This window comes from Aulonocara sp. 'chitande type north' Nkhata Bay, linkage group LG18 (assembly GCF_057382095.1).
Source record: "Aulonocara sp. 'chitande type north' Nkhata Bay isolate Kocher_YH1m ecotype deep benthic linkage group LG18, A_spYH_male_GT1.1, whole genome shotgun sequence".
Classification (NCBI taxonomy): Eukaryota; Metazoa; Chordata; class Actinopteri; order Cichliformes; family Cichlidae; genus Aulonocara; species Aulonocara sp. 'chitande type north' Nkhata Bay.
In genome coordinates, this window is record NC_141361.1 from 21,363,885 (window position 1) to 21,388,847 (window position 24,963).

The window sequence follows — 24,963 nt, forward strand, 5'->3', positions numbered from 1 at the left end:
TGCTTGTATAATTTTAAGGCAAATATAAAAATGTGCAAAATAAATAAAACCCAGTGAAACCCAATACGTGTCTTGCAGTATCAGTGCAACAGTTTTTGGGTGATGCATGGCTTAATCAATAATTATCCACACCTTACAAGATGTGTTTGTACTTTATCCCTAGAAATTTAATTCAACTCTTAATAAACTCTTTATAAACTCTGGTGTCACACTCCATTTTATTTTGGAGTAACAAGCTGAGCCGTGACACTCACCATAGTGACAAATCATACATTTGTCTTTTGCAAATGTGAATCATAAATCCGGAGTGGGTTTTTACTTGTTGTATTTGTTTAACAAAACAAGTCAGTGTTGTTTTGTAAAATTAGTATTTGTTAAAAAAGACAACTTTCTGTGAGCAAGCTATAAACATTTAGCTTTGAGAAACCTATTGAGGTTTCATCCACAATCATCGATTACACACATTTTCTTTCATTGAATAAAGTTAAAGGTTTCCTGTGTTACCAAATGAGGCTAACTGATTAAAAATCCAACTGTTGCTGAACATATGTCACCGTATCTTTCTGGGGGGGGTTTTTTGTACTTGAATTTGTATTTTGGAAATACGTATTTGTTCGTGTAAATTAAATCCAATTTTTAATGATCAGACTGTCTCCGCATCTTATTATTCTACAGCGTTTGTTTGTAGTGTTTAGTCTGTAATATAAGGTTTAAAGGCTGTAAATGGAATATGTCGAGCAAAGAAACAGCAATTTAGGAAAAGGAGCAAGAGTAGGCATCTTTGGCTAACTATTATAGATTAATTGTTCTAGATCTGCTTAAAAGAGACAAGTGCTGAGAGGAAGCTAAAGGTTTCACTACTTTGAGTTTGATACTGTTTTTCTTGGAAACACAAGGTAATTAATCACAAGGTAATCATAACGGCTTCTGATGATTATTCTGATAAACTGACTGATGAGTTAAAGCACTTGATCCACATTTACCCATTCATGCCAGTTTTTTTTTAAGTATATGTATTTATTTATTTATTTTAAGACACTGGTATATCTATCATATACACTCAGACCTTGATGATGCATCTGGAGAAGTTTTGGGCATTCAGTATTTTTTTAAATGGATACTAAAATAAAATAACATAAATAAACACCCAGTTTTTGAGTTAATGGCTCCCTTCTCTGATTTCCAGCTACTGAAACAAGTAACATATCAACTAAATCATATTTGAATTTCAATTAAAACTAAACTGAAATGGGAAAAAAAATCCACTGAGAAAACGAACTAAAGCTGAAAATATGAACCAATATAGGTATAAATAAATCAACAAAGCAAATTAATAAACCAACAATGGGGAAAAAAAAACATAATGAAAAAAGTCACTAAATGAAAAATTAGTCACTCACAAACATCACAATAAAATAAATGTAAGTTAGTAATGGTGGTGGAGTCAGTTTATTACGCGAGTAATTTTAGATGAATCGTATCCTGCAGCCAGTCAAATGCTGAGCATACAGAATGCCTCTAGCTAATGTGACATCCCTCTGTTTTCACCCGTCATCGAGAAACTCTCGATCCTTGCACCTCCTTGTGTGTTGTCTTTTTGTTTTTGTTCTTTCTCTATTAGTTCACAGCGGGCAATGAGCCTGGCCAGTCCCCTGTTAGGTTCTGATTACAGTGTAGATTGTAGTGCAAGCACATGTTACTGCCTGCTGAGCGGTGATATGAGGGCCGTCTTCTCTACTACCCTGCCAACCAGAAATAGACTGGCACAATGGAGTTTCCTGGAATTCCAGCACCTCTGCGGCTTCTCTGTATCTTTCTTCTGCTCCTCTCTGACCACTTGTCCGCCTGAAATATAAGCCTGGAGCCCTGGCACAGAGTTGCATCTTCCTGGAAATAAAACTGACCTAAGCCAATGTGTCATGACATGATACAGACAAGCCAATTGCCAGCGTGCCACTTGAGTCTATATGGAGCTAAAGCATCGTTTGGCTCCCTCGATCTGTATCGGGCTCGTATTATACACACGCATACGCAAGCACGGATGCACGTGCACATGAGGACACACAATTCATGCATGTGCTTTCAGAAAGCCAGATTTCCCAGTCAGCTGGTCTGTCATTGGCCGGCTGTTCAAAGGAAAAGTGTGGGCCAAAAAAATACTGGCTGTAAGGTTACTATGGTAACAGCCTGCCCAAGGGCGTGGGCTGTCTGCTAAATTGTTTGCTGGTTTGTTAAGACTCGCACATGCACAGATACGTGCACACACAAATTAATTTGGAGCAGAATGTGTTATCCTTTATTCATTGTCTGGGAGACACATGTTCTGTTCATTAGCATTAGCAGTGAAACTGTTGAATTTCATATCTGTATGTGAAGCAAACTGAATATTTTGGAGAAATCACACACAGGCCTATTTCTCTCCCTCCTTTTTTTTTTTTTTTTTTTAAACTGGACACTGTCTCATCCTTTACTTATTTCACTGCTGCACTGCCATCTATTGAAACCAGTCAGACATGGCTTTTCTTCTCCGGACATGTTCACATTCAGGAGTGTGACAGGACTCAATTACTATAATTTTCTAAATATTAGGACCTCAGTGTCTACAACTAAAGTAGGATGCAAATTTCTTTTACTTTTCATGTTGTTGTTTTTTTTTTCATTCCTTACAGAGATTTTGCCTCACACAGCAATATACAGCTCAGTGTTGAACCACAGCTCTAATTGGAAGACATCTTGCTTTCTCAAGGGGGTTTAGCTATTGTTCACTGAAGTTTCTGCAACATCAGGCATTGCTGTATTAGCTAGCTGAAAGAATAGGTATGTCCAGATGAGCAGTGGCTGGGACTACGGCAGCAGAAAGTTCAGGATAGCTGTATGTGGGCAACATTCATGGGCGTGTGAGTTTGTGTGTATGTGGGTGGTTGTCGGTTTAGCTGCCTGCTTTACCTTGGATGACAGGCTCTGACAGGGCCAGAATGGACAGATGATTAATGTTCAGAGGGAGTGTTCTTTGGGCGGAACATTTCAGCACCGCTGGTCTTAACAAAAGCAGACGAGGTATGCTTTAAGCACTGCACCCTTTTTTGACCGTCCCTTTTATTCCTGAAAAACCTCTCTTTCCCTCTTATCCCTCCCACATTCTCTCTCTTTCTTTGAGATTAAAAGGCGATGACAGGGCATAGTGGAAACTCATACTGACCAGACTTGCCAAATGATGTCACCACTGTGAACTCCGAATGCCTTTAAAACAAGGGAAGGAATGGGATCACTTGTGAGAAGATGCATAATATCTGGCCAGTGTTGACCTGTGATGAGGAAAAAAAAAAGCTCAATTATTCTTAAATCAGTTTCTATAAATTAATAAATCATAGCCCTGAGAGGACTTTAACCCTGACTTTTAATATCCTGCGGGCATTTTCTGATGATTTTGACAAGGCTTTGTTTCAGCCCATGCGTCGGTCTCAAATAATTGTATTGTGTTTTTCAATGACCTTGTGAAGAAATGGAACACCTGGGTTGGAAAAGCAGCTCATTACGTGGATTGTGGCTGGAAAATGAACAATGACAGAAGAGCAAGGCTGAATACCAATACACTGCACCGCTGATTGCCTTTTTGTTTTAAGGTGTTGGCTGTCCTGACACTTTTTGTGTCCCCTCTGTCAAACGAACCTGTTCATTTCACCGCTCAATTGATGTATTTTTTTTAGATATCACATAAACATAAATACACAGGCTTGGCGCAACCACATCCTCTGCTTGTTTTAGTAGGAGAGTGTTGTTTTTCTCAGAGCCTCAGCAATAAAATCATAAAATAGGGGTCAACTGGAGTCTTGACCCAGACATACGTCTGTCTGCATGAGTGTCTGTGAGTGAGTGGGCGTATGCATGAATCCAAAGCCTCTAAAGGCTGATATGTCCCATGTGATGGATGAGGGTTGGGGTTAAGGGTTCACTGGGGGGGTTAAGGGCGGTTCTTCAGGGTCGCTGGCAGGTCACACACCCTCTTTGCATCAAAACCTCACACAGACAGAGTCGGAATTCCTTTTTTTTTAAAAAAAAGCTATATTGATTACATCAGGCCAAAAGCTTTGATGAAACCAAACGTCTTTGATGTCGCTTACTTTATATTGGATTGCTGGATTTTCATTACATGAAATGGAAATTCCTTGAGAAATGATCAGACTTATTACATAACCTTCTCCATATCAACTACTCCATGTTTGATTGCTTTTCCCACAATTATCTGTCAAGCAATTTACAGCGGTTTTAAACCTCGTGCGTGCCTGGGAGCCATTCCCATATAAAAGTCAGGGAAAGGATTTAGTACAGTATACTGTAACTTTGATTGGGTTTTTGCATAGGAGACCTGTTTCCAATCTTGTCTTGGTCATAATCCTTTGGCTTTCTTCAATCCCTGACTCGCGCATTTCCATTTTATCTAGCCGACACCTAGTGATGCTTCCCTGACAAGCTAATGTAATATTTATCACTCTACCTCCATTAATCCCACGTCTCCAATTGCCTCCAATTCTTATGGGTTATAGACATTTTGCAACTTCACACCTTAAACACATGCAGCTAATGCGAGACATTCCCAGTGTGCTTCCACGTTTGATGTATTGCCTGCAGTTTGCACTGTATTATGCGCTCACCGAGCATACAGTATTGCTTAGCCTAACCCCTGAGCAGCTCTGCACATCAACCATTCTTAAAGCTTGCTCTCAGAGACTTTCTCATATTGCTAATCTTCTCCTGTTTGTCCTGCCTAATCGATACATCAATGTTGTGCGGAACATTTTCTCCAAATTAACAGTTTGGTGTATAAAGGTGGTCTGCATGCTTCTTAACGCCGGAGAGATTTAGGTTGTCGTCATTATCAGTAATCTTGAACCAGGTGGGAAAATGACATTGAGGAGATCGTCATCTCAACTCTGCTGCTCAGGCTCTGCTATGACATGAAGTCATCCCAGTTAGACTGTCATGAGTAGTGAGCAGCGATCCACAGCTGCCATACCTCCGTCAACTAACTGTAGAGTGAGATAGAGAGAGAGGGAGGGAAAGAAAGACAGCCAGCCTTCGAATAGAGTCAGAGCTGTCAATCAAGGCGAGAAAGGAACAACGGGAGGAAAGGTACAAGGTGGGGGGGGAAAGCAATTCCAGGGAGAGAGACAAAGAGAAGTCAGGAAAGAGAAGTGAGCAGGAGGATTGAACAATGCAAAGAGAGTCCTGAAGGGACCACTTCAGAGGACTGAATGTTTTGTTTCTGCATACAGCCATTTCAAATGTGGGTTATTCCCCCACTGGGGAGACTAATTGCTTGTTGATATAATATTACAGCCTTCATCTCCCTGAAAACCAACACATCTGATGAGTTATGGCTCTGCGTGCTACATGTTTTCTTTTTCTTCTCGTCCTTCTTCTTCTTCTTCCTCTCCTTCTTCACCTTGTTCCATCCCCCTTCTGCGGCACAGGAACTCCTGACCTCCTGCAATCTAAATATTCACAAATCAGGAAGAAAGATTTTGGGCTCAGTTCCAATATCAATAAAGCATAACGATACATTCTAGGGGCTGCCTGCTCTTCGAATGAGACATTTGCGGTTTTGTGAGTTATTGACATAATAGTTCAAATCACTTTATCATTCTGACTTTCTCTTTTTGCCCATATCTATTCCTCCTTCTGGTTTTGTGAGGCAGACTAGTAGGGCGCTAATTGATGAGTTTAATGGTAACATTCATGCACATACGATTTGTCAATTACAGGGAGAAGACAGAGGAAAAACAGCAAGTACGCCCGAGGCACAGGTTTTCAGGCACCAGAGCAAAAAAAAAACAAAAAACCCAAAAAACATTATGGTGCAAAGGAACGAGGCAGTTTACCTGAAGAGATCCTATGGATTGAAATGTTACATTTGCATAATTGTTTTTTTTATGCTTTTGTGTTTTGCTTGTGCTTTCTTTTTTTGTCTGTTTTAAGGATTAAGTCATTGCTGAGAGCAAATAGTGCGCAAACCTTTCCTCAATTAAGGAAGAAAACCAGAGCGGGGGTTCTAATCTAGACAGATATTAATCTTATGTTGTGTCTAAAGTGTTTGCTTGCGTCTTTGCGGGGCTGCTTTGTTTCTGCCAGGTTGTCACTTATCTCACCTCCTGTAATGCTGATTGTAGCGTCTTCGGTTTTCCCAAGGAGAGGTATTAAATTATCTCAGGTTCTGTCAAACATGTTTTAGTCCAGTGGCGGAAAATGCGGGTGCGCCATCTCATTTAATCGGGTCAGCTGTAGTCATAGTACGTGATATCACTGATGCCAGTATGGGAGCGTTTTCGTAGGATTAAGGAGTGTGTGCATTTACATGAGTTGTGTACAGGAATCTAAGAGTGTGTGTGTATTCTTTTGCTCATAGGTTTGCTTAGAGACTCATTTGTAGCACCGCTATCTCAGACTGCTGAATCAGCACGGGCTCTCCTGCTTTTCTCCTCACTTTTTCCCATTTATGAGTGTCTAGCCCAGCTACTGTCTGTCTGTAAACACACAACCCGAGGGCAGAATCCAATGCACATATTCTCCTCACACCCCATTAAACACACGCTGAACAACCTATTGTGATCCCTTTTCAGAAGAGCCGAGCAATGCATTTGAAGCTTTTCGCTTGCTTTTGTGAGACGCCATCTGCATGCGTGCGGTGCTCTGCTCCCCCGATGTTTGAATTTTATGTGGCAAAGATGATGAGACATAAGATCCCTTCCCTTCTCCTGCTAAAAATGAATTTTTGATCTGCGTTTTATCGTCTTGTAATCTCTGATATTGTTGGTGGTTATTGCTTTATAAAATGGGTCTGCAGCTGGTATGTGCTCCCACATATGGCCAGGGAGAGTTTTATAGAGTCTCTATGTTCTTGTATTAGAAGAAGCTTGATCTCATCACACATGGAGTCAGTGTTACAAGTCAAGAGAGTTTGCAAACTATCAGTCCCACACTAAAAAAAGAGCCCCCCTACACACCCGTAGGAACATTATTGCCTATATGCAGTAACATTTTCACAACCCTTGCACATCTGCTGTATCAAGACAGGTCTTAAACATCCACGACATAGCAATAGCAATGTGTTCTTCTTCTATTTGGACTTGGTGCAGTTTGATCATGTATGTTTGATAAATATTGGTGCTCTGACTGTGTGTGGAAATTGCTGTGTGACTAGACATAAGGTCAGTCAGTTAGCCCACAGTGTGTCCGTCAGCCCAGCCAAAGGACATGTAAGAACTGCGGCTCGCTGGGAATCGCCTTCACTTGTGTGCGTGTGTGTGTGTATATAAATCATCTCTCTTTTTAACCTGATTTGCTTCTCATTCTTTCCTTATCGCTAATCCTTCCCAACAGCTTATAAGAGGGGCTGGCCAAATCCTAGTCTATAAATGTCAGAAAATAGGATCTATAAAATGTCCAGCATTTTTAATTTTTTAAGCATAATATTTTTAATTGTGTCTCAAAGACCTGTTTAATTAGCAGTGGAGGTTTCCCTTTCATGCAGTGCTATATTTTCTAGTGTTTGACCTGGCAGTGAGGGAGAATGGGCCCAACACCTTGCCATTGTGGCGATCGTGGCTCAAGAGTTGGGAGTGGCTCAAGGTTGCCGGTTCGAGCCCCAGCTTGGACAGTCTCGGTCGTTGTGTCCTTGGGCAAGACACTTCACCCGTTGTCTACTGGTGGTGGTCAGAGGGCCTGGCGGCGCCAGTGTCCAGCAGCCTCGCCTCTGTCAGTGCGCCCCAGTGTGAATGTGTGTGTGTGAATGTGTGTGTGAATGGGTGGATGACTGGTTGTGTAAAGCGCTTTGGGGTCCTTAGGGACTAGTAAAGTGCTATACAAATACAGGCCATTTACCATTGTTAGTTTAAATAGCTCTCCGTTTGGCAACGTGTTCATATTAGAATTGAAGGCTCTTAGTCAGATTAAACTAAACTATTTTGTTGATGGACTGATTTAAGCAGTCTCTATTAATATTTGAAATACTTAGCCAAACCACTGGCCCGTCATTTTGATAAACTCTGTCATTGTTTTTCTTGATAAGCATCTTAGTGCTGGGTAGGTGTTTCACTTTGTGAGCGAAATGAATAAAATGACTGTTTTTATCTGTCTATCGCTCAGGCAAATAGACACAGCCTTGCCCCATTAAATGTATAACTTATTCCCCTTTTGGCATGCAGCAGTGCCAGAGCATCCTCCCTCATCAGTAAGCCTGCTAAGACATAGGACATTGATCATAGTTATTTTACTCAGTAAGCCCCTCCACACCACACAGAAACTCTTTGTATTCTTTTGGGATATTGGGGTGAGTGGATTAGGTTATTGCCTGCACTTAAGCACAATGCTATCAGCTACAATAATCTTCATAGTCCACCGTGGCCTTTAGAATTTGGGACTTTAACACGTCACACCAACATCCACAAACTAGTGCTGGCAGGACTGTTTTAGAAATCCTCGTTCTTCTTATCAGTAAGGCCAGTATGACTCTCGCAGCCTGTCTGAGATTGTGGTCATGCTGCAGAATAACTTTTAAATGATCAGAGCCTAATCGCTCTGGTATCAGGCGATGAATAAAACATTTAAAGTGCCCGAAACTTTTGCACACTGCTGTGCACGAGGAAAACGTAAATGAGTAAAAATTCAGTACTGCGCTTAAATATGTCTGCATACAGTGAGGGGTCAAATTTACTAAGCAAAGCAAATGAAAACACAATGCAAAAATGTGCCAGTGGGTGTGGAGGCTTCTGCTAACAATGCCCTAATTTAGAAACAAAGACGCAGCCGGCTCATTTTAATATTGACCAAAAGCGTCTACCAACAGAAGAACAAACCAGCAGGTCAAAAGCAAACAGACCCAAAGAGGGAGCGAGTAATGCACTAACCAAAGTAATATGAGCTAAGCACAGGTTTCAGGCATGGTCCTCTGTCTGGATATAGTATAGTATTTCAGCTCTATAGGTAGCATCGAATGTGGATCCAAATGTTTTTGATGTAAGGGCAAACTCTGTTTCCATTAGATATTCCTGGGGACTTTGTGCTGTCTTGTAGGCTGAGGCGGCCATTCACTGGATAAATCTGACAGCTCAGGTGGAGTGTGGGATTTATCTGGAGGAGGGATTACAAACTGTTCAGCTATACTACCTGAAATCGCTGTGTCACACCTGTAGAATTTGTAGAAGAACACAAATCATTATTTACCGCAAGCTCTTCACCAAGCCTTTGTGTGCCTACAGATCTTAAGATTCAGACGTTAAAACACTTTTGGGCTTTTGTGCACTCTGCTGTTTTTCAGAAACCTGAAACCCATCGGTCACTGTTAAAAGAAAAAAAATTAAATAAATACCTTGGGTGGCTGTAATCCAAGACACATCTGTTTAGGTATTGGGGTTTTCCCTCTCTCTATCACACTGAGTTCAGAGAGTTCGGTTAAGTTAAGTTGTGTTTAATCAATATGCCTGTATTATAGATATGCAGAGCTCGCCGCTAAACATTCAGGGCGAGGACTCAGTGGAGAAGTACAGGATACAGCCAAAGCTGCAGCACCGTGTTCACATCCTTGAGCCATCCATCCATGCCAATTACCTCTATTTCTGATAACATCTTCCACTGCTGTCCCACATAAATTAACCCTCCTAGCACCAGCGATGACAGCCACATTAGGAGCAAAATAAGACATGCGTTAAATATAGCGGAGTTTGGGAGGGGGTAAGAGTAACTTGCAGAAAGGCAATTGACAAAAATCACTTAAAAATAGCTTAACCTTGTGCTTGCCTTAATTGAATTCATGCTTTTTTTGTTGTATTTTACAGTTCTAACAGTGTTTTTTTTTCTTGTCACAGCATGTCCACCGGGTACCTTCAAGTCGACCCAAGGTCCAAGTCTTTGTCTACAGTGCCCTCCTAACAGCCGCTCCACATCTGAGGCTGCCACCATCTGCGTGTGCCGCAACGGCTACTACCGTGGGGATGGTGATCAGCCAGATAAACCTTGCACCAGTAAGTATCCAATAAATTAGATTGGCTGCGCACTAAGGCACTAATACATATTAAAAGCCACATATAAACAAAATGTCAGAAATGGCACTTTCTGGCATTTTCTGAGACAAACTGAAAAGGATCCAGTGGTCTATCACGGCTATCACAGGGTGAGACGCGGGGTTATCTATTTTAATTTAAATGCATATGAATGTGCATTTATCCAGCACCCATCTTGTCTTCTTATTGTCTTCTTCTTAGGATTGATGGAGCTCCTTGTGTTTCCTCTCAGCTATCTCTCTCTCTCTCTCCACATCCTTTCTCACTTCTCTCGTTTTTGCTGTTGTTCTTTCTCCGTGTCTAGTATCATCCCCTGAAGTCCTAATTACTCAGGCAAATGCTGTGAAACTTCGACACTGTCCTGCCGTTATCCGCTGGAGATCCAATAAGGCCTCTCACAGCATCATAGTTATCTTAATATGATGTAAAAGCAATATGCTAAGCCTTCCTGTTATCCCTGCTGACACACAGTTATGCAGAGGGAGAGCATTGTTAGACCCCAAAAAGTTTGTTTACCTCACTTCCTTCACTGTCACTGGGGAGTGTCTTAATGGTTTGTTCTCTTCACAACATCAGGCTGGAAGCATTATTGGTGTGGTTATGTGTTCATTTAGCCCACATTTATTCACATAGACCTGATTAATTGGCCCAAATGGACTCAAAAGCACATAGAACTTTCCTAATCAGGTAGCAGCTGTATAGCTTTTGCTTCTAAACTCTGAGTTCATTGTTCTTATTTAGCCATGTATTCTTTTGTGAAAAAAATAAATGAGTAAACAAATAAATAAATGAATAAAAGGGGCTAAAAGGTGCAGTGAATGCCCAGCGGAGCATGGCTGTCTGTCTCTGAACGATTTGGCTATGTGAAAGGTGTGCACAGCAGCGCTTAATCCACCGAGGAAGACGTTACACGTAGGGAGAGTGCCGTTTGGTGAAAAAGTGGACCTGAACAGGTATGAGGGCAACAGCATTGATCACCACAAAGATGATGGCGTCACTAGGTTTCATTTAAGCTCTTGGTCACAACTTCTATCTTTTCTGCGGCAACAATAGCACAAACAGGACTAGCGCACAGACTGGTTGTACCACATGTTCTTGACGTGAAAGTAGAGCTGGGCGATAGAACGATAACGATATGTATCGCGATATAACTTTTACTCGATAGAGAAATTAAGCTATCGCGATAGACTTCGCCGCTCTTGTCCTCTTAAAATAAAAAAAATTTTTAAAAAAAGGTCAGCCAATCCAAACTAAGTAGCGCAGAGCCGAACCAATCACAGCCGCAGCGTCACGTCGCGTGACTTGTTACGTACAGCACAAGTGCCAAGCCGCACGTGTGTTTGTTTGGGAAGCAGGCAGCGGGTAATGGAGGAAATGAGTGTGCCGACTAGAAAAATCAACCGAGCGTGACCGAAGAGAAAACAGATGACGGTTCCAATGCCGGAGAGATTGTCAAACGGAAGAGCCATAGAAGTTCCGTAGTGTGAAGGTATTTCGGCTATTTCAAGTCTGACAAAAAACAGAGTAGCGTGCACTGTAAATTGTGCCGAAAGCAAGTCTGGAAATACAATAAACTGGTGCATGCGTCACACTGTGCGCCACGTTATTGTTTCGGTGAAATGAATTTCTACAATACTGTTACTGTTAATTCTACTCTCTGCAGTGTTTAAATGCTTACATATACACACAGTTACTGTCCGTCCACACATACGACTCGGGTCTGCTTCTATGCCCCAGCTTTGTTTACTTTTTCCCACCGAGGCTTCTAGACTTCTGATTGGCCAACATTTCTGCACGGTTAGGAATCTAGCGCCACCTGCTGCTTTGGCATGTTCATAGCAGCGTTTTCCTTCATTTCTGCCTTTATGTGTGGACGGGATTATTTTTTAAAACGAAAACGGAAAATCTCCGTTTTCAAAAACACCCGTGTACGTGTGGACGTAGCCTCAGTCTCTGACTGGAAGCGCTAATTCGTCATTCGGCTTTTGTCAGACTAAAGTAACTGTTAAAACTGTTTGAAAAGCTCAGCTATACAACAAGGAGAGATTGAGAATTTCCTTTTAGTTCTCAGTTTATTTGATACTGACAAAAGTTAGTTTTGTCTATTCTTCTGTAAAACAAACTAAGATTTATTTTTAGAATTAATATTTTGTTTCTAAGTGGAATTGACAATTTAGTAGCCTGTTTCGTTTGTTCTATTTTGAAACTTAAACGCTTTAGCGGCTGCCTTTTGTGTAGTTTGCAATATTTGCCTTTATTTATCTGAAAAAGTCTCATGTTCCTTAAGTACATCTACCCTGTTGAACTTATTATGGGAAATAAATATTTAAATAAAAACAAGCTGCTGATTATTTCACATTTTACTTGTGAGCAACGGCACATTTAAATCTTACAAATATAGTTATTTGGCTTATATCGTGATAGATATCGTTATCGCCTGAAATGAAAAAAACATATCGTGATATGAAAAAATCTCATATCGCCCAGCTCTACGTGAAAGTAAATGGCTACAACATGTAGACATGTAACATGGCTGCAAAGCAGTGCTTAGCTCTGCATAGGACAAACGCAGAGCTGTGCTGGTACCGTTTAGGCTTTAGATGTTCTCAGTTTTCTGTGCTCTCCAATAGTTTACGGCACTGCCTGACGAATTAGCAAGTGTTCCATCAGCTAAAGCCTCAGCCTTTATTTTGTGGCCTTGCATTTTCCCCCAAGCAATCTCAGCTCAACAGCAGCTCCATCTTAGACATCTTAAATAGATCCGTATGCTCTGTGTTCCATTTCAAAATGTAACTGGCTCCTTTTTTTTCTGTTTTCAATCTCGTCTTATCTGCTCTGTCAGTTCTGTTATTTTTTCCTTTGCCCCACTCTTCTCCTTCATTTTGTGCTCGGTCCTCTCTATAACTCTGTAACAGGAGTCCAGTTACATTGCTGTTTGTATTCAGACAAAAAAATGAAACTGCTTACTAATACACTCACACTTAAGTAAAACATACCAAAAGGCTGTATGCTAAATCTGTTGGAAATGGTCCCTTTTAGCAATATTATATTGATAATATTAAGCAAATGTTAGCAGCTTTTCAATTTGTATTAAAATAATTTGTCTGCAAATCTGTCTGCACAAAGCTTTTTCTGAAGGCTGAAGCATACAGTAGCAGCTAGGCGTGATGCTCTAGTTGTCATAGATCTCAGCCAGGGGGGCTAGTGAGATGATCCTAGTAGCAATCTCTTTAATACTACAGGTCTTGATAAGAGCACTGCTAGAGTAGCTTAAATCAGACCAGCCTGTAGCTTGATGCTGTAGCTTAAGCACTTCTTGCCGTCATCAGGCACGTAGGGGCTCTATGCTCCTGATCAGTCTGATTAGCTCGCTGATGGATTGTCTGTTGCATGGCTCTGTGAGCTGAAGGCCGCATGCTAACCACCCCACCCCCCACAACCTTTTTTTTCCCGTTGGGGGTATGAATATGCCAAGGCAGAGATGCACTTTTAAATACCAGCTCCTCGGATTTCCTTTATCTAAGACATTTTTTTCTGACTTCAGTCTATGCCTGAGGAGAGGAATCAGCTACATCCCTGTTAATACGTTTTTGTTTGAAGACATGCGAGTTTTACCTTTGTGCCAGTGTCCATTCTGCTCTGGGTGGAACAAGATTTTGGAAACGCTCAACCAGCTTTAGTTTGAAAACCCAGGGATTGTGTTTTAGTCTGGAGAAGGAAATATAGAGACTTTTTTTTTAAACGCACATATCCTTGTTGATTGGGTTTTATCTGCCACAAAAATTAAGCTAGAACATTTAAGCTTACTCTCATTCCTTTTTGATTTCAACCTTTTTGTCTCGGTAGTCATTCCATTGGTGATGCTTTGGTACCTCTCTGTGTATTTTCAAGTATTGGTTCCATCTCAGCCTAAGCAAAGAAATCTCTGCTCATATGTTTTCTTTATCATCTTTCTCCTTAACATTTTTGTGACCAACCCTCTGTTTCCTGTTGCTCCTCAGTGCATACACTGCCAGAGTCTGCGTTTGGTCGATGCGATGTGCATTTATAGGTTTGTTAATGAAAATGTTCCTTCCTATCTTAATTTTCATTTTAAAGCAGTTTTAACAGTTTTTAAAATGAAAACATATTCAAATATTTTGAAGAGAAATGTTGATAAAGCTTCAAAGATTGTGTGTGAAACCTTTTCATTCTGATTTGGACTTTTTTAGTGAGTGTTTTATGTTCACTCTGATCCCCAAGCTCAAGGCCCCAGTTTGACATTCCCCAACTACCCCACAGATGTGCGTGTGTTTAAAAAAATAAATAATGAAAATAAATAAATAATGTTTTCATGTGTTAGCATGGTTCAGTGGAGAGAGGTCGGTGTGACCCAGCATGCTGGGACAATGGGTGTCTCAGTATGTGGAGTCAAAAGAATGACAAGCTGAGTGGTAACTGACGGGAGTCGAGCAGTGAAACCAGTTCTAATTGGTCCGGGGGAGGCAGGGGAAAAGGTGATGGTGCATGAGGTCCGGGTGGACTTGTGTCAAAGAAAGAAAAAACAAATCCCATCAACACACCAGGAGGTACTCCGTGTGACAAAGCAAGATTTGAATATGCATTTTTTAATGTATAGTCTATGCTGAAAAATAAAAGCAACCCTGCCAAATTCTAAATACACTGAACAAAAATATAAACGCAACACCTTTGTTACTGCTCCCATTCCCCATGGGATGGACGTAGAGACCTAAAATTCATTCCAGATACACAATATAACCATCCCTCCCAAACAGTGGTCACAAATCAGTCCAAATGTGTGGTAGTGGGCACATCTGCTATATTGAGATAATCCATCCCACCTCACAGGTGTGCCACATCAGGATGCTGATCTGACATCATGAGTAGTGCACAGGTGTACCTCAGACTGCCCACAACAAAAGGCCACCCTGGAATGTGGAGTTTTTTGCGCTATTGGGGGTCTGGGGACCCAGAACCGGTCAGTATCTGGTGTGACCACCATTTGCCTCATGCAGTGCAACACATCGTCGCATGGAGTCTATCAGATTGTCAATTGTGGCCTGTGGAATGTTGGTCCACTCCACTTCAATGGCTGTGCGAGGTTGTTGGATATTCGTGGGAACTGGTACACGCTGTCGTATACGCCGGTCAAGCACATCCCGAACATGCTCAATGGGTGACATGTCCGGTGAGTATGCTGGCCATGCAAGAACTGGGACATTCTCAGCTGCCATCTGCCCTGAACAATGTGAACCACGATTCATCCGTGAAGCGCACACCTCTCCAACGTGCCAGACGCCATCGAATGTGAGCATTTGCCCACACAAGTCTGTTACGGCGACGAGCTGGAGTCAGGTCAAGACCCCGATGAGGACGACGGGCATGCAGTTGAGCGTCCCTGAGACGGTTTCTGACAGTTTGTGCAGAAATTGTTTGGTTGTGCAAACCAATTGTTCCAGCAGCTGTCTGGGTGGCTGGTCTCAGACGATCTTGGAGGTGAACCTGCTGGATGTGGAGGTCCTGGGCTGGTGTGGTTACACGAGGTCTGCGGTTGTGAGGCCGGTTGGATGTGCTGCCATATTCTCTGAAACGCCTGTGGAGACGGCTTATGGTTGAGAAATGAACATTCAATGCACGGGCGACAGATCTGGTTGACATTCCTGCTGTCAGCATGCCAATTGCACGCTCCCTCATTGCTTGTGGCATCTGTGGCATTTTGCTGTGAGACAAAATTGCACATTCCAGGGTGGCCTTTTGTTGTGGGCAGTCTGAGGTACACCTGTGCACTACTCATGATGTCAGATCAGCATCCTGATGTGGCACACCTGTGAGGTGGGATGGATTATCTCAATATAGCAGATGTGCCCACTACCACACATTTGGACTGATTTGTGACCACTGTTTGGGAGGGATGGTTATATTGTGTATCTGGGATGAATTTTAGGTCTCTACGTCCATCCCATGGAGAATGGGAGCAAAAACAAAAGTGTTGCGTTTATATTTTTGTTGAGTGTATGTTATTATGTTTATACATTAAAAAAAAAAAAAAAGCTGTATATGCAGCTGCTAACTGGTTCATGGGGAACATCTTTGGATGGTAATTGAATCAGCATAGATATGGGAACTGACAAGGAAAGCAGTATGGTTCTGATGAATTTCAGTATGCGTAATCTGTACCATATTGGTTCTGAGTGTTATGGCTCTCACTCAATACTCATATCTGTGGCCTGTCCCCTGAAAACTTCCTGGAGTCCTATCGAATGTCGTCTGTGCTTTTGTAATCCAAACAAAACCCATAAAAATTTCTAACTGAAATGGTTTATCTGTTTTTTTTTCTTCATTTTCCTCATCATCCCATTTAGCTGTTTTCCTCTGATTTTATAATTCAAAGGGAAAAGAGAGGAAGCTGTCAAAGTGAATAAATCTCTGCTCTTTTCTCACAAGCCTTTTTTTTCTTAATCCACTTCTGGAGTCAGTTAAGGGTGCTTCCCACAGCTCAGCCATCAGCTGGCCAGTTTCCTCTCTCAGTGACTGGTAATAAATGGAGCTAAGTCAAGGTAATTGTCTAGCCTGCTCTAATTCCTGTACTGACTTTGAAGACATAATGCTCTATACTATCAGGCACCAGCATCCACTTATATTCAAAACTTTCCTAAGTCTCGTTGACACATCTAAAGTATCGCTCACACAGAGTCAAGAAAGGTTCAAAGCTACTGTCGAGTGTTATGGATGTGTAGATTGTACTTTTATCAGTTTCATATTCCAGTTCTTCCTCACTCATCACTGTGAATACACCCAAATCTCACAAGCAGCACTGCTAACACGAACACACTCCGACTCTGACTGCTTTAGTCTCTTACAGAGTCACTATTAATCCTTATAACATGTTGTTTTTTTCATCTCTCACCAGCCCACACAGCCCCTCTTTCTTTCTCCCGGCTCCTCTGGCTGTGATCACTATCTCCACACAGGGACCTTCTGTTGGCCCCCCAAGGCCTTTTTCACATCATAAAAACAAACAGTTTGAAAGAAGAGAAGCACTAGCCTCAGACCATTCAAAAGGTGGATGAGTACACAATATCTGGACGTTTTTATTTTGGGCACTGGGGCTCTCTTTATATCAGTAGCCAAGGAAGGAAACTGGGCCGTAGTGTTTTACAGTCCAGGTGGTATTTTAAAGCCCCCTTAGTAACAGGGCGCTATGCATATCAGCCTGTGAGTGTGAGGAACACATGAGAGGAGTAACACAGTAGGACTTTTGACATAATACTCATAACAATATTGATCAGACTTTCATTTTGTCTACTAACTCAGGGGTGTTTTTTTGCTGCCGTGCATTTCTGCCTTGCTGCGTCTCTTCTTTCTAGGAAGCCATGTTCACCTTGCGTGACCCTGTCGATTTATTTAGCCGTATCATAAAGTGTCATTTTGATTTCCACATCTGCTTAAAGGGTATGACATAAATACTGTGGATGGCTGCACCAGTCTTATTCGCACAGACACTTTTGCGCATATTGCACTTGCCCATATTATAGAAAAGCACATGTGTAATGATGTATCATTACTGTTCCTATGCTAATGGCCTGCTTTTTGTGTTGCTGTGTGCACTGTCTTTACTTTGCAGAGTGGTGCAAAAAAGAAAAAAAAATGTGGGCGTTCTTTTTGGAGGGGGATTGGAGAAATGATCTATTTCTGTAGTAGCAGTATGTATGTAAACACAACCAAATTATGTTGTGTGTGATGTAACTGAAGGAATGTCTGCCAAGAGCTACAAGTAAAACTGCCACCAAATTACTTCATGTGGCAAATTAAAACAGCCAAGGTACAGGTCATCATACAGGTGGAAGTCCTGTGTGATTGCTTACAGCATCCCTGCATATGTAGAGTATTGTTGCAACTGGGACGTTAGACATATAATTCACACCATAGTCTGTCTGTGGGTTTGGGCATGCATTTTCCACATGAACAGATCTGCTTATGTTTTTTCCCAGCAAGTGCATTTATGTGACAGATGACATAAAATGTATGCTGCGTGAGTAACATGAAGTGCAGTCCATAGTCCCTAACTGCGAAACTGCCTCCAGTCCCCTCAAGCAACCCTATGACATATTTTACACATTTTCATATGAATTTGCTGGTTTCTATGTGCCTTTTGCCCATGTTGTCTGGAGCGTTAGCGGCCCTCTCATCCAGACCATAATAATCACGCTGTGTGGTTACACCCTTTGTCTCTCTGACCTCTCTGCTTTTGAGACCCTGAGACGAGGTTGCAGAAGTAACACAGCCATTCCCACTCTTGTGTGTTCTGTCATTTTTTACTTAGCTTACCGAGTATGTGTGTGTGGCTTTGCAGCAAAAATTAATTGTGTCTTTGTAGACTGAGGTAACTATTTTCCTCATTTCCATGAACATGTGCTGTATAAAATTCTTATTGTTGTAGGTGCTCGTGGTCAAAAGCTAAAATAAAGTAAAAAGAGGAAGAAGGCGAGTCGAGTAATTCCTCAAAAGGTTTTCTAGAATTGAGTTGATTTTCGGTTCACTGTAGTCATGGGTCTAGAAATAGGTCAGTTTAATTTCTCTTATAATGATAAAGGTCAGGCTTTATGCAAGATAAATTGCTACCAGATCAGCTCTGCAGGGCTGCCTCACTTAACCTAAGGAGCTAGGGTAAGGGTTTTGGAAAGCTTTGTCTGGTATTTGGGAGGGCTGCTTCTGAGCAGTCGAAGGGTCTCTCAGCTAAGAGTAATTCTCCACTGGCATTTAAACAGATTTTAACTCTTTAAGAATTGTGCTGCAATTGCAGAAGGCCAAACAAGGCACTTTTCTGCACCCTGATATTAAGCCACCACTCAAGCAAAACAATAGTTTCATTATTTCTTGATTTCTTTCTGAATATCGTTTTTGAAGTTCCGCTCCAGCTGCGGGCTATGAGGGAGTGAATGGGAGCGTGAATCTCCAGAGCCACTTGGATAAGAATACTCCATGCAACACTGCATTTTGCTAAATAACCAATGTTTGATAGACACAAACGTTTCGCTGTATGATCTCTCTGGGTGTGAATGGAATAAATTAGCATTCCAAATTGTGCTCGAGATGAAGAAAAATAAGAAAAAGACAAGTTGCTCTCAAAACCAGCATTTGTATTTATTAGACTGTTGTAAATTGACAAAAGTAAAAGGAGAGAAATGTATGAAACTATTTTGTTTTCCTCTTTATAAGCAATGTGTTAATTTTCTTTCAGCCTGATGACATCTTTTACACAGATACCCTCAAGTTTATCTTTCATAATTTTTATATCTACAGGCGTGCCATCCAGCCCGAGAAATGTGATCTCCATTGTCAATGAAACCTCGGTGATCCTGGAGTGGCATGCCCCCAGGGAGACGGGTGGTCGTGATGATGTCGTCTACAACATAGTGTGCAAGAAGTGCCAGGCCAACCGGCGTTCCTGTTCCCACTGTGATGACAACGTCGAGTTTGTTCCAAGACAGCTGGGCCTGACCGAGACCAGGGTGTTCATCAGCAACTTATTGGCTCATACTGTCTACAGCTTCGAGATACAGGCCGTCAATGGTGTCAGCAATAAGAGTCCATACCCTGCGCAGCATGTTTCCATAGATATCACCACCAACCAGGCTGGTAAGTACCTTTACTTCCATGACCATTCAAAAAGCTGTCCATATCAATGTTGTTTTTCATTTTAGCTGTTTACTTTTGGTAAGTGTTCTGTTACAGTACAGTCCAGAAAGAGCTTTAGTGAAGGTTACAAATGACGTGCTTGTCCTGATCTCAGTGCAGCGTTCGATACTGTTGACTATAATATTTTATTACAGCGATTAGAGTATGTTGTTGGTATTAAAGGTACTGCGTGCAGTGGTTTGAATCATATCTATCTAGTATAAACTCCAATTTGTTCATGTAAATGGTGAGTGGAGAGTCTTCACACACTAAGGTTAATTAGGGAGTTCCACAGGGTTCCGTGCTAAGACCAATTCTGTTTACATCATTCATGCTTCCTTTAGGCAGCTACAGTACTGACAGAGGACTAGAAAGAGAGAGCATGTTTCTCTGGCTTACTTGTGCTTCAAGATTAGGCCTAAAACTTTCCTTTTTTCTAAAGCATATAGTTAAGGCTGGATCAGGTGACACTGAATCCTCCCTTAATTACGCTGCAATAGGTCTAGGCTGCTGGGGTATTCCCATGATGCATTGAGTATTTCATCTTTTGTCAGCTTTTTCACCCACTATGTGTTTATACACTTCTCTTCATTTGAGAATAGCTGTTATTAATCTCTAGCTCTCTTCCACAGCATGTTTTTTTCCTGTATTGCTCCTCTTACCTCAACCAATCGCGGCAGACGGCCGCCCCTCCATGAACCTGGTTCTGCTGGAGGTTTCTTCCTGTTAAAAGGGAGTTTTTCCTTCCCACTGTCGCCAAAGTGCTTGCTCATAGGGGTAACATAATTGTTCTGGTTTTCTCTGTTTTCTTTATATTATTGTAGGGTCTACCTTACAATATAAAGCACCTTGATGCAACTGTTGTTGTGATTTGGCGCTGTGTAACTTAAATGAAATTGAAAAATTGAATTGAACATTCTGGTTACTCTGCATTTTGTTTCAGTTTAATTTGTGAAATGGCAAATACCCTATTATTGTAAATACTGTGAATCATTTCATCCTAATAGAGTATTCATCATGTGCATTATGAAGCCACACTTCATGGCTTAGGAATCTTCAGGGCTACTATGATTTCATATTTCTCCACTGTGAATAATCAGGCCTTGAAGAGAGAGGAAAATTGTTCAGGTGAGGTATGCATACATGCTCTTTCTAGCCCTTCCTTTCCTTAACTGAGAAAATTGCCTGTTAAATGTTATATTGTGGGGCAAAAAGAGCACAGCTTGCTTTATAGGTATGTAGCAGCTAATTGAGATTCAAATCTCGTCCCTGTTCAACACTAAAGTGTCAGATTGGAGGACACTTTTTTAAGCTTGTGTTTCTATACATCCATGTGTATTCACATGGATGCACATGTGTCCATGCTATGGTTAGCTTCAGGGTGGTATTATTTCCTCTTATTCTCCCTGTCTGTGTCTCTGTACTTGCTTGTGTGATTTGTGTGGTGGGAGCCAAGCCCATCCAATGGAAATGACAGGTTGAGGATATTGACTTTGATGGTCCTTTTTGCTACAAGCGATTTTTTTCATGCTTTTGTAGAGCTTTGACTTGTACACAAAAAAACACCTATCAAGGGACAAATACTGACCATGTGAAACATTTAAATGAGGCTTTCTTCCTTTTTTCTGTTTGTGGATGGGTCGAACTGTAAAAAGCAAAGCTTGGGGGAATTAAACAAACATAAAGTGGAGTTGCTTAGTGGAAAAAAAAGATTGTTGAGTCTCGAAAGGAAGAAAGTGACAAGTTTTTAGTAGCCTGGGTCCACGGATCCTTTCGTCAGTCGTGCACTTTGATAGCTCATGTCATGTTTCCTATCCTCTAAAGATGTGCAAATACATACTCTCATCCGCTGATAAAATATATAATATCGAACGAAGTCTAGTTGAGCCCTGTTTTACTTTAATTGTAGAATGAACTTTACATTTATATCAAAGACCAGTGACATAGTAATTGCTTCATCCAGATCTCCTTTGTGTGGGACTACATTTTGAAATTAAATTTGGCCCGCTTGGTTGAGGGCATACCACATTTGATTACAACGACTCTCTGAGGAACATAATGACCAACTGAACTTGTCTTTGTCTGAGAAAGAATCAGGAGATGAGTGGGAGGGAAGGCAAGGCAGGATGGAGAAATGGAGTGCTTTTTTTCCCCCTACCAGACTGAAAGACTGACAGTGAAGAAGAGGAAAATGAGGGAGTAAATAGGTCTGATTATCAAGGTGGCCTAATGGTGCTGACTGTCCCCATTTGACAGACTAATAGTACACTTGACAGATAGATGTAGAAGAAGCAATGCCCAGGCCTATTGTTGAAGTCTGCTGCAGTAATGAGGTGTCTGCTAGTAATCTGCCAAGCCTATGTCCAGCTCTATATGGCCCCTTTGTAGACAGGTAATTGCACTGTTCCTGACTTCAATGGGGGTTTTCGAGGTCAATAACGATGTAGAAGTATCCAGAAGGGATAAATGTTAATGTGCTCAAAAAAAGAAGAAAAAACACCCAACAACAACAACAAAGACATCCTTAAGATATAAGGTTCTAGATTCCCAAAGACTCTTCAGTGCAGCAGTGAAGCACATTTATACTTTCAGAAACATTGAATACTTACATCATCTTATACATTCACTGAACAAATTCAGTGTAAAGTAAAGCACGATGGTCTGCGCCATTTAAATGTTGCCATCAAAGTGTGTCCACAAGTCCCCTGCAGACTTTCATGCATCCATGAAAAACTGTTGTTTCGAGCATCTCTACAATCAATTTAAAATATATGAAGTATAAAGTCAATCAAATGTGCAACAGTTTCTGTTGGCAAATTTCCCAGCTTATGCGAAGGGAAAAGTAACTCCATCTCTAAATGAAATAGAAAATAATACCTAAACCTTATTTCTGTGCACAGCTGTTTATTTGTGGAGGGAGTGTGACTGAGTAATGTAACAAGCATTTGTATCCTGTACATCTTAGCCTCGAGGAACATATAAAATCAGTTGTTGACCAGTTTATTTCAAGTTGGTATTTTTCTGTTTTATTGTGGTTGTTGTGTGACTGCGCAAACTATGCGTTGACTTTCTGGAAACTAAGCAGCTAAATCTTCTATGAGTTAGGTAGCGAGTCACTTTGGCTTGAAGGTTGGCCATATTTATTTGAACCAGAGTGCACAGATGAGGATGTGGAAATTTGCCTCAGCAGATTCTAGAGTCTTGATCGATGAGAGTATTCCCAGTTGTATGAATTTGTGGCTTTGCTAAACATTATCCATAAAGTAAAAGCTATTAGAACAAATAAAAAGGAAGATGTTTATACTGATCAATGGACAAATCACCCTGCACTGGGTATGCCAGAAGAGATCTGGCATAGAGATCCATAATGCAGTTAGCAGTTTTCATCAATAAGGTATTTTTGACTGATCTCTTATTTTCCAAAGGGGTCACCACAACAGATTTTACACCAGAAGCCCAGCGTGATGCAACCCTTCCAGTTATTTGGGACTGGGACCTGATAGGGACTAGACTAGGAGTGGACTAGATGTCACAAGTTCCCAGAATATAACCAGTGATCTTTCACATGTAAGGCTTGCATTTTTTGCTACAGGTGGCTAATTTCCATGTTTGCCATGGAAATGTACATATTGCTTACTTATTTATACAATCCATAGTTGTCGGGAGGTCTTGCGGATTGAATTTAAGACTAAAGGATCAACTTTTTGAAGACTATCTTAAACTATAGCCTTTATATCCATATACAGCATTGCACCTTAACATGACTCCAAAGCGTACGGCCAGTGATATAGTTTCAGGTCACGGAAAAGCAATAAAAAGACAGTTTTATCAGTTTCACACTCAATTTCAGTTCAGGCATTGATAGCAAAAATTTACATTTCCCTGATTCTAAACTACAAATAACACCATAAAATATATAATTTAGAAGATAAGTAGAGCCTACCTGTGAAATATAGGCTGTTTGTCAAGGGCAGTGTTACATTATTGCCTTTCTGGTCTGATAACAACCTGTGAGGGGATATGTGTTCAAGTGATCATGATAAAAAGTTTGCACTTGTGTTGGTGAAGTCTTTGCATTTTCATTTTGACTTGGGTTTACCATAAATAGTCGTGTGATTACGGTAAACCAAGGGTATCCAGAAAACAGTATGCAGCAGTATTTAGATGGCTGTAGCATGAACTGGCTATGAAAAGACAAGGTTGAGGGGAGCAAGGGGAGACTGTGGAGGAGTAGAAGAAAAGGAGAGGATAGTGGGGGAGGAGGGTAAGGGGATTTAGTGTGAATCACCAAAGAGGCCATTTAACTGCCCTCGATCCCAGCGTGTGTCTGGGAGGAAGGGCTGATCAATAGTGTGATTTAGGAGTTCATTCACAGCCTTTGCTCTCCAGGAAACAAACACGCACACACACACACATATAATGATAAAGACACACAGGTTATATACTGCCCCCGTTAAGACCATCATTCAAGCCTGGCCTGAATTTAGTCATATTTATCTATCTTGGCCACTGGATAATAGCTTTTACTGTATGTTGTTTAATTTAAAGATTAAGAAACTCTATTTTGGATTTAGTTAAATACAATATGGCCACAGAGTTAAATATATATGGTCACACCATTGGCAGTAAAACCATAAACGTGTGGTGAATACTACACTGTGCTAGCCGTGTTCCCTCATTTATTCCATCCTGGGCAGTTAACTTGTACAAAGTGCTGCTAGCAAAGTGTTTTTGTTGGGTTTTTTTTATCCCAACCTTTTCAAATGTGGTAACTCTGTTCCCTGAATTGTTATGTGCGGTTTTAGTGAACACTTCATGAAATAAATATCCAAAAGCCTCTTGACTGGTGCTGTTTTATGGAGCTAATACCCAACATTTCTCTGATCTTACTAGCACAGCCTTCTTGACCTAGATTATGTGCCAACAATCCCTCAGACCACAGAACGCCAAGTGTATCTACAAACAATCCTCCTCCACTTAGTTGCTGTTTGGAGAGCCATTCCCACAGAAATGCAAACACTACTATCCTAAGCCTTCTATGGGCAAGTCTGCCTGGGCGAGTTGCATTTAAGATACTAAGATGTAGTGCAGTAGACTGAAATCCAAACAACCAGATGAATTAAAGAGAGCTGCCATCTGTGGGGTTCTAAAACCCAATGAGATGTTAGGCAAACATGTCCATGGAGACACTGCTCATTATGTCTTTTCAGTTTACAGCCTTTCCATTTGT

At 41.2% G+C, this 24,963-nt stretch overlaps 1 protein-coding gene across 4 annotated transcripts in view; it reads left to right on the forward strand.

The window, feature by feature from the left end:
- Positions 1-24,963, forward strand: part of ephb1 (EPH receptor B1) — a 168,408-nt gene that overhangs the window by 92,666 nt on the left and 50,779 nt on the right. For all 4 annotated transcript variants that reach the window (XR_015125997.1, XR_015125999.1, XR_015125998.1 and 1 more), the window contains exons 4-5: positions 9,861-10,016; positions 19,359-19,694. Coding sequence is in view for 1 of the 4 variants with exons in the window: in XM_086271449.1 (XP_086127575.1) it covers positions 9,861-10,016; positions 19,359-19,694 (492 nt within the window). In the remaining 3 variants the exon portion in view is untranslated. The remainder of the gene's footprint in view (positions 1-9,860; positions 10,017-19,358; positions 19,695-24,963) is intronic.